Source organism: Neomonachus schauinslandi, chromosome 2 (assembly GCF_002201575.2).
Source record: "Neomonachus schauinslandi chromosome 2, ASM220157v2, whole genome shotgun sequence".
NCBI classification, from domain to species: Eukaryota; Metazoa; Chordata; class Mammalia; order Carnivora; family Phocidae; genus Neomonachus; species Neomonachus schauinslandi.
The window spans coordinates 111295756-111312072 of NC_058404.1; the positions used below are offsets into that span (position 1 = coordinate 111295756).

Consider the following 16317-nt stretch of genomic DNA (forward strand, 5'->3'; position numbering starts at 1 on the left):
TCAAATCCCGTCTCTGTTCTCGCTCAACGTGACACTTAGCCACCCTCAGGGCAGCCGTTTACTCACCTGTAAGGGGGACCTACTCTCCCTCCACTGTGAGGATTAAATGAGATAATACAAGCCGTGCACATGGCTTGTTTAGGGAGTAAGTTCAACTCTCTGCCTACCCCTACCCGGTCCCAAGCCAACACTTGAGGTGGGGCGGTGGAAGGGCAGGGAGCGGTGAGTGGCTCTCAATGTTGAAGTGATTCTGTTCCCTTTTCAAAATCTAGCTCACTAGCCACATCCTCTTCGGAGGGGCCACTTGTTTGGGGAGGTGAGGTCCCTACTAGTTTACTGCGCCTCAAACGTGGCCTGGAAGTTCAGCAAGGTGGTCAGGAACCTGGGCTTCGCGTCGCTCGGGCGTCAGCAGCCGCAGACGCCCGGCGGGGGAGGGAGGGTGCCGGCGCGCGTGCGGGCGGGGCCTGAGAACCTCGGCGCTTTCGTCCGGTCTTTATAAAGGCTTTGGGGGTGGCTAGGGGGCGCAGTCGGCCGGGAGTAGGAGGAGAGGTGGCGCGCGCCGGAGGACCAGTGATCCGCAGCCGCCCGCTCCCCGGGTTCGGTCGCGTCTGCCCTCCCTCCACCCCCCAATTCGGCCCCGCCCCCTTTGGCTCACACCCGCCCTCTCCCTCCCCCAGGAGCTGCGGCGGGGCGGGCTGGCGCTTTCCCGTGTAGTTGAGGGCGGTGGGCGGTGCCGGTCCCCCGACTCCAGCCTCCGCGGGATGGCCTTCATCAGTCTCGTGCGGAACCCGGAAAGCGAAGCCGCTCTGGGAAGTTAGTTCACCGACTCCCCGGCCCCGAGGTACCTAGCGGGCGGCGGGCTGGGGGTGAAGTGGGGAGTGTGTCTTGTCTGTTTATCGCGCCGAGAGCGAAGCTCTGTCAAGGAGTCCTTCGCGATGCTCTGTACAAAGTCACACCCACGGCGCGCTCCAGCAATTACATACGGCACGGCCCCAGCTTTATAAACCTTAGGAATATTTATAAATGCGAGGGGGGAGTACTGAAAGGAAATACCAGAGATGGGGTGTGTTTTCTTTATAAATTTCCGTGCTTTGCAGTTTGTTTTTTTTTTCCTAATCAGAGAACACAAAAGAATTCCATTTATCAAAGGTAGCTCACAAAGCAATTGGGCGTGAACCCCCTCGGCGTCCCCCAGGAGACTTTCCTGCGGGGCCTCGGGCTCCCTGGAGCTCCGGGTTCTCTACTGAGGGTTCTTCTGGACCTGCCCTCCTTGCCTCAGGAAAATTATATATATTAGGAAAATATAGTAATCTGCTGTTTTCTGGGACTTTCCCCAGCTTTCAGATTGAAAGGAGGAATTTCCCAAATCCTCCGGAAGCCAGAACCCACGCTCTACCTCATAGCGGATGTCCACAGCCACCAAGAAGCTGGACTGTGCAGATCTGACTGGGTACAGGTTAATCAGGTAGAGTGGGAGAAAGAAGACACTATCTCGGAAGAAAAAGTGAGCTCTCGTAAGGTTTTCCTCTTGCTCTTTTTGTTTTTCACGACTCCTTCTACGAAACCTATTATTTAAGAATTGATTCTGCTGACCAGTAGTAGAGTTCACAGATGTCTTCGAAGCCACACTGGGGGTGATGACTGGCGAGGGACGTTAGTCAGGAGGATGACCCTGTCTTTTGCTAGGCTTCAAGTTTCTCTTCCCTCCTGTTAGCTCAGTGTTGGGTGTTGGTCAGGGAGAAAGCCTTTGAAAAAAGGCTGCTTGCAACAAGGCAAAGACATATACTTTCTCTTGAGATTATCCATAGGGTGGGAGCTGAGGAGGGATGAAAGTAAACCTTTAGAATACCTTCCTTAACACAAGGCGCAGAACAAGCTCCATTATTTCACTAGATCTTACCTTAAAAAGCAAACTTAAAACATGAGAATCCTCTTGGCATGCATGACCACCCAGGGGCACCAAACTTTCTGTTAACTGCTTGGACACCTGGCTCCTCCTTTGAGCAAAAATATCCGTCTTTTTGTTCATGACAGTTGAGGTCCAAACAGCCTTTTTGCAAGGTCAGGGTAGTATGTCTCTTTGCTGGCTTTGCCCAACTTTGGGAGGGGTAACTGGTGTGTGTGTGGGGGGGTGAGGTGGGGGGGTGGGAGCGTGAGCAAGTGTAGAGAGCATATTTTTGCACATAGCACCTTATTTCCTTTGAGAGGAGTTAGAAGGCAACCTCAGAGTCTAACCCTTCTCTTGCCAGCTCTAAGACTCCCAGGAAGTGTGTACTTACTTCCTGGTGTCCAGCAAAGGAGATGTTTACTCTTCTGACACTCAAGAATGGAGCACTCACATCCTGTATTATGCTTTCTGTGATAAAGTTCTTGATAGCAGGGCTCATTTGCTCATTTTCATTTCTATATATTTATCTATTTATTGTAGTTCATTTGTGAATATAGATACTATTGTGTATCAGACATCACCACAGTGTTTTACAACTTTTTCTTTAAGTAAGCTCTATACCCATCGTGGAGCTAGAACTCACGACCCTGAGATCAGGAGTTGCATGCTCTACTGAGTGAGCCAGCCAGGCGAACCATGTTTTACAATTTTTTTATGTCAGATATCATAGTTTACCCCTTTAATACTTAGCTAATCTCCACCTCCATTTAATTCCATACAAATCAGATGGTTTGTAATTTTGTAAAGAAAATATTTGTTAAGTGTTTGATTAGATATTAAGTACACATGGTATACAATTTCGAAGGTATAGAATGTGCAATGAAAAGTCTCCTTTCCACCCCTGATCCCAGGTTCCCTCTCCAGAGGTAACCACTGTTACTGCTATATAAGCTCATTGTTCTTCTATCTTTGATAACTTATGTCAGACATTTCAAAAAGCTGCTTTTGAGCATTTGCACACTAGTGATTTTTTTTTTTTTTTTTTAAAGATCTACCAGGGCACCTGGGTGGCTCAGTCGGTTAAGCAGTTTAAGCGTCTGCCTTCGCCTCAGGTCATGATCCCATGGTCACGGGATCAAGTCCCGCATTGGGCTCCCTGCTCAGCAGGGCGACTGCTTCTCTTTCTCCTTCTGCCCCTCCCCCTGCTCGTGCTCTCTCTCTCACTCTTTCTCTCTCTCTCAAATAAATAAATAAAATCTTTTTTAAAAAACCTACCAATTTTAGTTTATTTTAGGGTTTTTGTTAGTTTCAGTCTTTACTGTCTTTCTACTGACACTCAGAAATGGCAGATTCAGGCCACTTTGTAGAGGGAACTTGCAGCTCTAGAAATTAACAAATAGATTACTTTCTCAGTTCCTTGAGATCAGAGACCATGATTTATTCAACTTTGGAGCTCCCCAAACAACCTACCACAATTACTAGTGAGTACTGGGTCCATGCTAATATCCATACATGTAGACTTAGGGATAACTAATACTCACAGTAACCTGCTGCTTCAGAGCCTCTTTCTCTTATGAGGCAGGAGTAACAGTGTATTTCCTACCCCAACACTAGATTCTAGGTTGGTGTCTTGCTGGTTTTAGTACACTTCCATGGCCCTCCTCTCTACAGATTAACTGCTATCTCTTGTGGAGTAACTGGCAACAGAGAGCAGTTATTTGTTGTGGGTAAGAGAGGGTGTATTTTTTTTTCTGTTTGAATCGTGCCTTTGATACTGACTTTGTGACCTGGGCTACTTAGCTAAACCCTCTGAGACATAGCTCCCTCCTCTGTGAAGGATGATTCATAGGGTTATTCTGAAGATGAGACAGTATGTGTAAATGGCTAACACTGTACCTGGCACGTGAAGGGCATACAGTTAAGTAGTAACCCTGTTAACTGTCAGGGTTGAGGTCATTTCGTACCTTGGTTGGATAGGTGGATGCTTGTCAGCCCAGTCTACGTTAGGGCTCAGGAACAAATGACTTAAAAAAAGGTTTGATTTCTTGCTCATATTACATGTCCTTTTTGACTCTGTCTTTGGCCCTTCCCTCAGGGATGGAGGCTGAGTTGCTTTTGGGGACTGCCGATGTAGCAGAGGCCAAGAGGATTGGTGGAACTACACGGTGGCTTTCAAAGCTTCTGCTTGGAAATAAGCTTCTGTGTCACTTCCATTCATGTTTCATTGACATGGTTGTCAATGGAGTAAGAAGTATCATCTCTCTAAAGGAGCAAGGCCTGGTAGGGAGGGGCAGCAAATACTTGACAGTAGTACAGTCAACCTCAGTGTTTTTGGAGAGTCACAATTATGATCCCAAAAGTTTGTCAAACCCTGAGAGTTGATTCACACCAAGACACTTGTAGCCACTGATTGATAAACAAGAATGCCTATTTTTTCCCCTTGCAGTGAATAATATATCTACCCTGAGAATTAGGCATAAGAGCTTGTGTGGGGCAAACTTTTCTTGGTGGTAGATTTGCTCAAAAGAATGAATTCTAAACTAATTGGTTATAGGAAGAACACAAAACAAAATTTGGGTGTTACCAAAAGACTATATCCAGAATACACCATGGTTTTTATTCCAGTTCTCCTTTTGGAACTGTTATTGTCCAGAGTCCAAGAATGAACTAGAATGATGGCAGTGTATCCTAGACAAGGCTGAGATCACTGACAAATTCTTGCCCCTCCTTTTTAGGTTCTTTACTTGTTAACAGCTAATTCTTTTCTTGTCAACCACTAATTGTATCATCGATGATTTGTTATAATTATTCTCTTTAATGCTGTCAGCTTCTTGAATAATGTGACTTTATTATCATAATTAAGGTGTCTTCAAATCACAATTCTACCCATTGTGTGTTAATTCTCGCTGTGTTGGTTTCACAGTAATTTTGACCATCCTTGGCCCATGATTTTGACGGTTTCTCTCACTTTGCTGCTTATAGCTGGGCATGTCCTGTCTGCTTGGGTAATGTGATATGATGTAATAATGTCCAAAAACAATATATGACAAGTAAATTTAAAATTAAAGATATATTTCCAAATCAATAAACAAGAAATTTTGCTTAGCCATATCATTTATTGAAAAATTGAATAAATTGAGAGTTTGATTTTTAGCACTCATTCATATGTGGAATTTAAGAAGCAAAACAGATGAACAGAGGGGAAGGGAAGGAAAAATAAAATAAGATGAAAATAGAGAGGGAGGCAAAAATAGAGAGGCATAAGAAACGCTGAATTCTAGGAAACAAACTAAGGGTTCCTGGAGGGGAGGTGGGTAGGGGAAAGGATAATTAGGTGATAGGCATTAAGGAGGGCACTTGATATAAATGAGCACCGGCTGTTATACGAAATGATGAATCACTAAATTCTATCCCCGAAACTAATAATACAGTATATGTTAACTAAATTGAATTTAAATAAAGAATTTAATAAAAGAAAAAAAATAGCGCCATAACTGCAAAACAGGAGGAAAGATTGTATTTTAAAAATAAATAGCAGCAAGTGTAGAAAGAAAAAGAAAGAATTCTGGTTTTTTTTTTAAACCAGCATAATAATTCTGATACCAACATCTAATATAGATAGCAAAGAAAAACCACAATTCAACTTCACTTAAGATTCTTGATTTCCAAACCCTAAACAGTTTTTAAGGAATGCAGGGAACACTCAGCCTCACTTTATTGGTGTAATTTATCACCATGCTAGATTAAAGGAATTCTGTGTAGCCTTTCAAATATAAGGTATATGTATATGTGTGGATATGGAAACAAATCACGCATTTGTATTATTAATTTAAGAATGCAAGGCCTAGAACTAAATATGATATGTTCCTGTTTGTGTAAGAAAAATTTTTCTCTATGTGTAGAAACATAGGTGTTTGTGTCTATGAGCACACACATAGTTATGCTTGTTGTATAAAGAAAATTTCTGTAAGGATAAAAGCAGCTTTTACAGTGGTTGACTCTAGAAGGATTAGGGTGGAGTGAAGATACTCTTTTTAAAAATCGTTATTTGCTGTATCAAATTTTAAATTGTGTGCACTTAATTCTTTTAAAATAAATTAGTTAAAAAATGGCAGTTCTTTGTCAGAATAATCTCTCCAAGATTTTGGTAATTAATTCTCCTATCCTGTTATACTGCTTTACTCCACTGATTATTAAAGGTGCATGTAGGCAAGTGTAGGTGGAGGGCACCACAGGGCCAAGAGCTCTAGAGGGGTGCTATTAACTCTTAATGACAGAATGTGGTTAATGACAGTTTGTTCAGTCATTAGGAACAATTGATAAATAATTCCAGTAGGAGTACAGACTATGATAATTAGGACTGACTTATGTAATGTCTAATTTTACAGGTATAAAACTTTTAAAGCACTTACTATTTTTTTTTCTTTAGTATGGTTGATGTACACTGTTACATTAGTTTCAGGTATACAACATAGTGATTCAACTTCTCTATACTTAATGCTCACCACAAGTGTAGCCACCATCTGTCACGATATACCACTATTACAGTATCACTGACTGTATTCCCTATGCTGTGCCTTTTACTCCTGTGATTTACTCATTTTGTAACTGGAAGCCTGTATCTCCCACTCCCCTTCACTCATTTTGCCCAACACCCACTCTCCTCACTGGCAATCATCAATTTGTTCTCTGTATTTGCAGGTCATATTCTGCTTTTTATTTGTCTATTCATTTGTTTTTAGATTCCACAAATGAGTATAATCATATGGTATTTGTCTTTCTCAGTCTGACTTAATTTCATTTAGCATAATACCTTCTAGGTTCATCCTAGTTGTTACAAATGGCACAATCTCGTTCCTTTTTATGGCTGCATAATATTCGTGTGTGTGTGTGTGTGTGTGTGCACCACATCTTTACCTGTTCATCTATTGATGGACACTTAGCTTGCTTTCCTATTGTAGCTAAGCATTTATTATATTTAACCCTTTACCTACTAGAAATCTAAGTGAGGATGTAAAGAATAAATGTTGCAATTATTTGTTTATAATTTTTAAATTTCTTTAATCAGGTTTTACAATTCATAATACATCTAATTATAATTTAGTTAATAAACTGCAGGTTTTCTTTATGTGTATATCCTCTGAAGGCATTCAAACCAAGGGGATTATTTATCCTGATTTCTAAAATATAGCTGTCATATTTTCTCTGGGCCAAGTCACTCTATTTAAATCAGAAAGGAACTGAAGTTTCTTTATGCCCCTGCCAAATCACTTTATTATCGACAAGCATTCCTTGTTATTGTCTAGATTGTGTGTATGGTTTTATTGTCAAACTAGAAGTGAAAAATAGAGATGGAAAAAAGTAATACACCAGATCTCATGGGACTTGCTGTAAAATTTCACATATGTGCTAGTTAATTGAGTATTCTATGTATTGTCTTCTTAAAGTCTAAATAAATCACCTATCAGAAGATTTTCATCAAAATATTAGAATTAAAGATTTCAATGCCTGAAAAATGGGAGTGAACTAACATGCTGGTTTGATTGTTGCAGGCAGGTCAGATTCTGAGACACATCATGACCAGTTTCGAAGATGCTGATACAGAAGAGACAATGACTTGTCTCCAGATAACTGTTTACCATCCTGGCCAGCTGCAAAGTGGAATATTCCAATCAATAAGGTTTTATAACCGAGAAAAACTTCCCTCCAGCGAAGTGGTGAAATTTGGCCGAAATTCCAACATCTGTCATTATACCTTTCAGGATAAACAGGTTTCCCGAGTTCAGTTTTCTCTGCAGCTGTTTAAAAAGTTTGATAGTTCAGTTCTCTCTTTTGAAATAAAAAATATGAGTAAGAAGACCAGTCTGCTTGTGGACAACAAGGAGCTGTGCTACCTAAATAAAATAGACCTGCCTTACAAGTGCATGGTCAGATTTGGTGAGTATCAGTTCCTGATAGAGAAGGAAGATGGAGAGTCCTTAGAATTTTTTGAGACTCAATTTATTTTGTCTCCAAGATCACTCTTGCAAGAGAACAACTGGCCACTACAGAAGCCCATACCTGAGTATGGCATTTACTCATCCTGTTCCACCCAAAACACTTCTCCTACAGAAATGGATGAAAATGAATTGTGAACACAGAGGGGCTAAGAGGAGAGTCATGAAGGATGAAGAAATCTCTAGACATTTTATGGATACTTCACAGTTTATTGGCGTATTACTGTCATCTGTTGTCAAATTTGGGATCTCTTATGATCATTTTGAAGTCTTTAAATTGTATTAGTCATCAATTTAGTCATCTGTTGCATTCCTAGATGTATTTAGGAATTATTAAGTGTATTATTAAGAATTAAGTGTGTTTAAGTGTACATCTGTGAGGGTTAATGTACAAGAAGTACCCGTGGTGATGAAGGAATAGTGTTCTCAATAAGGATATATTATTTTCTTCTTATGCTTGCTTTTAGTCCTATGTTTTGTTTTGTAAGGAACCATCTCTTGGTTTGGTCATATTATTTCACAAGCAGCCATTTGTTTTCAAGGTCAAGGTTATGAGCAGCTTGTTACTGGTGGTGTAGCTTGTTGGTACTTGCAGTACTAGAGTACTAACATAATATGTTTTGGAATAGTGCCAATGCATCATTGTGGTTTTAATATAGGAAGCCCTATTTGAGCAATAATGCCTTTTCTATGATTTCCTTTCTGCAGAATAATAGTGTTTATTTCCAAAGATACAGTTCTCCTTGTGTATATTTAGCATCTAAAACCAGTATTTTGGACATTTTAATGAACCGTTGCTATGTTTAGAATTCTTTTTCAGTTTTCTTACCAAATATTAAATTAACTTTTATGTACCACACATTTGTAAATTCCATGAATTCGAAATTTTAACAGCTTCCATGCATATAATAAAGTCAAAGTTTAATTCTGTAACCATGTTCTTTGAAACTCTTTCTGAAGAAAGAACTTTCTGAAGAAAAGAAAGTTCTTAGACTGCTTACTCTCCCGTGCTGATCAGTAGACCGCTTACTCTAAAGGAGGAGTGCCATAGGCCTCGGGGAGAGGCTGGGCTGGGGATCAAGATTCCTCTAGCCCTGCCCCTCAGTGCATATTGACTCCAGTTCTCCATATTCCTCACTGTGTGGTGGCACATGGCCACCAGTATTTGCTGTGATACCACATTCTGTGGTTTCCTGTGTCCCTCTTGAATCTGCTTCTTTTGGCAGTTTCTCTACCCCTGACCTCTAAATATCAACACTTAGTTGGGCTTCTCTGCCTATATGCTTCCCCAGGGTGATCTTACCTAGTATAATGACTTAAAATACCTTTTACCTATGAATGACTTCTAAACTTGTATCTTGACCTCTTCTCTGAACTACAGACATATATAGATAGATATACCTTTATCTATCTATCTATCTATATATCTCATCACCTTCTTGATGTCTTCATATAAATTTCTCATAAACACCTCAAATTTAACTTCCAAAACAGAACTCTTAATTTCTTCACCTTCTTAAATCTGTTCCTCCCACTATATTTGTCAAGTTAGAAACCAAAAAGTTATTGTCAAGTGTAGTTGTAACTGCTAGGTTGGCTGTCCATTTCCATAGATTTAACCGGTGGGGAGACAATGAGCTCAAATAGACTTAGTTTATTACTTACACAGATAGCAAAAGCAAGGTCAGCGTGGGGGTCAGTGTTCCACATCCCTGGTCCCTAGGGATGTCCCTTGGACATTGGACCAGGGAGGCCAAATGATACATAAATGGAGGGCAGCTCTGTTGTTGAAGAGCCAACTCTCAACTCCAGCCAAGCAGTTTTATTAGTCTACATCCTACATTAGTGAGTGGGAGTGAGGTGGAAATCCCTGCTTCATTAGAATCAGGGAGTTAGATGAGAAATTGCCCCTTATGGCAGCCTTCTGCAAGATAGGGGAGCAGATGATAAATGGCTTTGTCACATCTCCTTGAGGACCTATCTTGCCATGTTCCAGGGAGGATCACAGAGCTTTGTCAAGATTTGGGTTGGAGTGTGGTTCAGTGTTGCTATATAGATGTGCAGTGAGCAAGGTTGCCAGGGCACCATGATAGATGCATTATCCTACCGTTATCTTGGATTCCAGCTCTTCTTTTGCCCCCATATCTAACCCATCAGAAAATCTTGTTAATTCTACATCTGAAGTTTATCAGCTTTGCATTCCTATCATCATCAACCCAAGTCACACCATGTCCCATTGCAAGTATCACACATACACTCTTGTCCTCTTATAACCCATTCTCTACATAGCAACTAGAGAAATTTTTAAAAAATGCAAATCTGATCACTGTCTACTCTGGCTTACAGAAAGTCAGTGGCTTTATACATCAAATAAAATTAATTCTTAACCACGGTCTACAAAACCTTACATGATCTGGCCCTTAAATACCCCTCCAGTATCATCTCATATTACTCTACCTCATGATGCTTCAGTCCCTGTGCTTTTCATTCTCAGAACATAACCAAACATTCTCCTATACTTCAGGAGCTTTATAAACATGCTTCACCAGGCTTTTCACTTGGCTGGTTCCTGCTCAACAGTTAGGTCTCAGCTCAAATGTCATCTCAGAGAAGGCTCTCTTGACCTACCAAAGTAGTCACTTAGTCCCCAGCTATCCTGCATTCTATCATCTTGTATATTTTCTAATTGTGATCTGTGGTTTTCTTATTTATATGTTTACTTGTTATTATCTTGTCTCTCTCATCAGAATGTAGGCAAAAGAGCTTGAGCATTGTATGTCTTTTTACTATGTCCCTAACACCCTATCAGACACAGTAGATTCTCTAATATCTGCTGAATAAAAAAATGTTATTTCCAGTGTTTTTTATAAACATATAAAACAAGAAATTAATCTTTTCTTAGCAGTTAAAACAAACATTTTCAAATTTAGTTCCATCCTGCTTCCCTAATTCACTCCTTTTTGTCTTCAAGGCAGATTTAATAAAGTAATTATACCTCAGGAGTCAGAATTATTGCATGTTTATAGAGTAAAACTAGTAATGATCAAATAATTTATTATTTTTAAATGTAAAAATGTGTTTATTCACAATCCTTGAGGTTATCATTCCTTCAAAAAATTTTTTATGAACAAAATGCCAAGAAAAATTACAATAGTAGCTTATGCCAAACCAAAAATATACATCTGATGTATACAAACTTTAAAAGGCATAACACAGGCAATGTGAATATAGATTACCTTTAAAATATTTCCAGTGACAAAGCTACAACTTAAATTATGTTAAGACAGTCATAAATAATAGCATACCTAATATATTTACATATTTAAAGTGTCATTTATTTCTATGAGATAAAAAAAAGATGGAACTATTGATGTCATTGCCTAGCAGTTCAAATATTGAAAGGGCCACATGATTTTTTTTTTTCTTAAGTACAGCAAGAACTTTAAGTTACTATTTATATCTGGACCTTCCTATATTTTTGAGAACATGCACTGTCACTGCTGCAAGAAAAAAAGAAAAAAAAAAAAAAACACCAAGGAAAAATCAGAAAAAAGTTTGCTTACCAAAAAAATATTCAATCCTCAGCAAAATTAAGACAAACAATTAGGGAGTGCTTTATAACCTTGGCCTTTCAAAGTGAAATGTAAACTTTAGGGAAAAGAAGAGTTCATTGTATATCACAAATGCAGTTATTTATACTGATATGCTTAGCTCCATCCCATTAAACCACCTTGTATTACAAGGCAAAGGAAAGCTTAATAAAATCAATGAATCCTTTCACACCAGAAAGGATTTTATTTTGAAATACCCGTATTGCATATTTAGGTTTTCCTTTCTTACTAAATCATGCACAGAGAATATGTTCTGTGTAAAATCTTTCTAAGACCATGCATTGGAAATATAGAATTTAAAAAAATGACACCTAGAAATTTATCAATTAACTTAAAGTCAATATTCATTTATAGTGGCAGCATGTAAAAGGAAGTGAAAAACCTAAATATATATATTTTCTTAAATATTACTTTTGATTACCAGCTTCAAGTGTCTGAACTCTGAAAGTCTATTTTAACACATCATATCCTTTGTTCAGACTGAATCAACATTATTATACTAGGATATGCAGTAAGTGTAGAAAAAAACTGATATTTCAGCATTTCTTTAGGGTCATCTACTCAATTGTGCTTACTATTAGATAATAAAATTTAAGTAAGTCATAGGAATAAATAATGTTGGAAAAGGTGGAAAAGGGAACACTATTATAAATCTGATCTGGCAGTCCCTCCTCATGCTCCCTTCACACCTGCTGAGAATTAACACAAAATGCAATATTTTCACAGTTAACTACTGAAATAGGCTTAAGAAAGCATTCAAAGTAAAACAATAAAACTATTTTTAAAAGTGAAAATCTACAAATAGTAAACAGGAATGCTATAAAGAAGAGTTAAAATAAATTTAACTGATAACATGATAGAACCATTAAATTGTTTTTGAAAAGCAGAAGGCAGATGATGAAATTGCACTTAATTCTGAAGCAACTCAGATATAGCCTATCATTTCTATTCCTTTCTAATAAGCATTTACAACATGGTTTCTTATCTCCCTCTTAAAAAAAGGCTCAGCACAACTATTTATACATTCTAGTTGGTTTTTAACATTTGGTCACAACTGATAAAACAGGGTCATACAATTTTACCCTATCGTTTCTGTTGATCTGCATCAGATTGCTTTATGCCAGAATCAGACAGTTCTAATATAGGATTCACAAATCCAGAATACTCAGAATTGCCATTATCATCCATTTCAGCACTAACAAAATCATTCTCCCACTCCAGCCCATTGGAATCATCAGAGGCTGATGTAGGATTACTTCCAGTCTTCTTGCTGCTATACTTAAGTGCTGCTCGGAGAATGTCTTCCTCTGTTTTGGAACGTTCTCTCATTGGAAGCATGCGATTCATTCCTATTATTTGGAAAGAGTTATTAGAAATCTCAGTGAAGATTTTAAAGGCTATATTAAAAGACTTTACAGTTTAAAAATGTAGCTTTTGTTTAACAGTCAGACTTGATTTGTAAATTTACTTAAAGAGTCAGTCCTATGGAGGAGCTGTTACGGGAAGGTTTCTGGTGGGCTCTGTCTTCTACCTAGTCTAGTTTAATAATTGTGTTAATGACTTAAATAATACTCTTAAAAGTCATGTTATTTACAAATCTGATTAGCATACAGATAGTATGGATGACAGAATCAGGAGTTAAAAGATCTGAAAGGCTTTAGATCAGACTGAACAAGATGCTAACAATAAAAATAGATTTTATTACAGTCTGCTGATTGGGATCCAGATATGAAATAACGTAAGTACAGGATTGTGGAAACAGTGTTTGGCTGAGAAGATGACTTAATTAGGTAAGTTAATGCAATCTTTGGTAAAGTTAATCAAGTCCCCTGTATCTTTGTTTCTTTATTGATAAAAGAAATGACTCAACTAGAGGACTAAGGTCCATTCCATCTCAAAATTCTATGAAATAGTTAATGCTTACTATTTTTATTAAAGTCCTACATTCTGTAATTGGTTCTTCATTTTCATGGATTATGTAGTTCTTAAAGTGAAAATGAAAACTTGAGCCTTATTCAGTGAAATAGCCTGAAAAAAAAAATCCACACTTTAGCTACAATTTTGAGTCCTTGCTATGTGCCACACTTGTATTGGGTGTTTTATGTAAGTTTCATTTCATCCTCACAACATTCATATGTTTGTTTTTTCAAATATTTACTGCTTATTATGTGCCAGGCATTTTTAGACCCTGTGTGTACAATGGTGAATAATCATCCTTTAAAGTAGGTTTATTATTCCCTTTTTATGATGAACAAACTGCAGCCTAAGGAGAGTAAGTAATCTACCTAAAGTACTACAGCTAGGAAGACATAGCTAAAATTCAAACCTATGTCCATGTTAAAGCTTTTGTGCTACACGAAAAAACCCCTAACAAATGGCTAATTTATAACGAACCAAAAGATAATAAAATTTTGGCTTTAGGTTGACCACAAGGGGGCAGTAATTCTAACATAAAATGGGCTGGATTACAGAAACCTTAAAGTGAAAAACTAACATTTATTTTTTATTTATTTTTTTAAAGAGCTTTTATTTATTTATTTGACAGAGAAAGCCACAGCGAGAGAGGGAACACAAGCAGGGGGAGTGGGAGAGGGAGAAACAGGCTTCCCGCGGAGCAGGGAGCCCGATGAGGGGCTCGATCCCAGGACCCCAGGATCATGACCTGAGCCCAAGGCAGACGCTTAACGACTGAGCCACCCAGGCGCCCCTAAGATTTATTTTTTAAAGCTCAAGAAACACTAAGAATTAAGCAACTTTCTAAGCCATTTATCAACAAGGGATAATCACTAATACAGTAAGAGAACAAGAAATTTTTATACTGATTTTTTAAGGCCTTGCACTCCTTTCAATTTAAAGTAAAATACCAAGTAGATTTCTATAGATTAACATGGATTAAAACTTTTAGGTAAAATTGTGAATATAAAATACCTTCTTCATCTTCCCACTCTAGATCTAGAGATGTGCTGTCATCATTTCCACTTGTTGATTTAGTTTTGGTCATTAAATCACAACTGCTTTCTGTATTTGGTGTCAAAACTGTCGCATCTGATGAGAGTCCTAGAATATACACCAAATATAATGTGATCATTTGTACTCTTTTACCACAACCATTTATTTTGTAATATTATCTTTCTCCAAATATTATTATTGCTTTCAACATCATACGAAACAATTATTGAAATCAACACATTGGTAAGTTTTTGTTAGGAACAACATACGGCTTTTTTCCTTTTCCTTTCCTTTTTTTTTTTTGCCATGCAGCATGATAAACATGTAAATTTAAGTGAATTATAAACTTTTCCAATACAATGAACTCTAGGTAATACTCAATTACAAAGAGGGGGGCGCCTGGGTGGCTCAGTTGGTTAAGCGACTGCCTTCAGCTCAGGTCATGATCCTGGAGTCCCGGGATCGAGTCCCGCATCAGGCTACCTGCTCGGCAGGGAGTCTGCTTCTCCTGTTGACCCTCCTCCCTCTCATGCTCTCTGTCTCTCATTCTCTCTGTCTCAAATAAATAAATAAAATCTTTAAAAAAAAAAAAAAAAAAAAAAAAAATTACAAAGAGGGACAAAAAATAAGTGAAAAAATAAAAATGAAAGCAGTCTGTTTTCAAAAGGAACCACTACTATGCTTCCATTATTGGAAGTACAGGAGTTCTGACTATTGAAACTTAGAGAAAAACACTTTAATCTTATAAATCAATTTGTAATAAGTAAAATAAGTACACTTTTGTACTACCTACTTCTTCCCACCTTCCCTTTTCCTGGGAGGGGTAGAGGTAACACCACAGTAGAAATGGAAAAACGAGTGTTTGACTCTCCTTCCAGATCTATAGTAATAGCCTGAGATTTTTCTTTGCTCCAACTCCTTTTTTTTTTTTTTTTTTAATTTACTGATTTGTCAGAGAGAGAGAGAGAGACCACAAGCAGGGGGAGAAGCAGGCAGAGGGACAATCAGGCTCCCCACCAAGCAGGGAGCCTGATGCAGGACTCGATACCAGGACCCTCAGGTCATGACCTCAGCAGAAGGCAGAAGCTTAATGGACTGAGCCATCCAGGCACCTTGCTCCAACTCCTTTTTAAAAGGAAAGATAAGGGGTGATTGGGTGGCTCAGTCGGTTGTGCGTCCAACTCTTAATCTCAGCTCAGGTCTTGATCTTGGGTCATGAATTTAGACCCCACATTGTGCTCCACGCTGGGTGTGGGGCCTACTTAAAAAAATAAAATATGGGGCGCCTGGGTGGCTCAGTTGGTTAAGCATCTGCCTTCAGCTCAGGTCATGATCCCAGGGTCCTGGGATCGAGCCCCACATCGGGCTCCCTGCTCGGCAGGAAGCCTGCTTCTCCCTCTCCCACTCCCCCTGCTTGTGTTCCCTCTCTCGCTGTGGCTTTCTCTGTCAAATAAATAAATAAAATCTTTAAAAAAAAAATAAATAAATAAAATAAAAAATAAAAAGGAAAGATAAAATTGTGTAATTAAGGACTAGTTAACTGACCTATCTAGAAAATATAAATTTAAAGGGCAGAAAGTTCTATAGAAACAAAGCCAGGATCTCCAATTATCTGTTTACTGTGGCATAAAGTAAAAAAGCATGTATATCTTTTAAAAGACTTACTACTACTTCGAAAAACTTCATACTGTGACTTTATATTTCTCAAACAAGATTCAAAGTCATCTTCTGGTCCTGAACTGTAATTAAAGTAAAAGAAATATATTCATAATAGATGCAACATAATGCATGCTTAAGTTAATTTATGGCATTTTAGTTTGAAGGTCTATCCCACACAAATTTATAATTACTATACAATTGGAGTAACCTAATG

At 38.4% G+C, this 16317-nt stretch overlaps 2 protein-coding genes across 5 annotated transcripts in view; one reads left to right on the plus strand and one right to left on the minus strand.

Annotated features, from left to right (window-relative positions):
- Nucleotides 1–669: 669 nt before the first annotated feature.
- Nucleotides 670–8512, plus strand: TIFA (TRAF interacting protein with forkhead associated domain). 3 transcript variants are annotated; one of them, XM_021684478.1, is made up of 3 exons: nt 670–841; nt 1338–1514; nt 7441–8512. In XM_021684478.1, exon 3 carries the CDS (start codon nt 7465–7467, stop codon nt 8020–8022), a length of 558 nt encoding a protein of 185 aa, XP_021540153.1. In that variant the 5' UTR covers nt 670–841; nt 1338–1514; nt 7441–7464; the 3' UTR covers nt 8023–8512. The 3 variants fall into 3 exon arrangements, with proteins under 3 accessions (XP_021540153.1, XP_021540155.1, XP_021540154.1); XM_021684480.1 differs by lacking the exon at nt 1338–1514; XM_021684479.1 differs by lacking the exon at nt 670–841 and having other exon boundaries at nt 1454–1504.
- Nucleotides 8513–10934: 2422 nt separating this feature from the next.
- AP1AR (adaptor related protein complex 1 associated regulatory protein) overlaps nt 10935–16317 on the minus strand; it is a 39038-nt gene continuing 33655 nt past the window's right edge. The window contains exons 8-10 of one of the 2 annotated variants that reach the window (XM_021684481.2): nt 16110–16183; nt 14424–14552; nt 10935–12844 (exon numbers count right to left, since the gene is read on the minus strand). In XM_021684481.2, the coding sequence (XP_021540156.1) occupies nt 12579–12844; nt 14424–14552; nt 16110–16183 (469 nt within the window). In that variant the 3' untranslated portion in view covers nt 10935–12578. The remainder of the gene's footprint in view (nt 12845–14423; nt 14553–16109; nt 16184–16317) is intronic. The other variant, XM_044912638.1, reaches the window with a different exon arrangement.

Bases quoted from the DNA above. Each gene is read 5' to 3' on its own strand.
- TIFA (XM_021684478.1), top strand. From the start codon at position 7,465: ATGACCAGTTTCGAAGATGCTGATACAGAAGAGACAATGACTTGTCTC.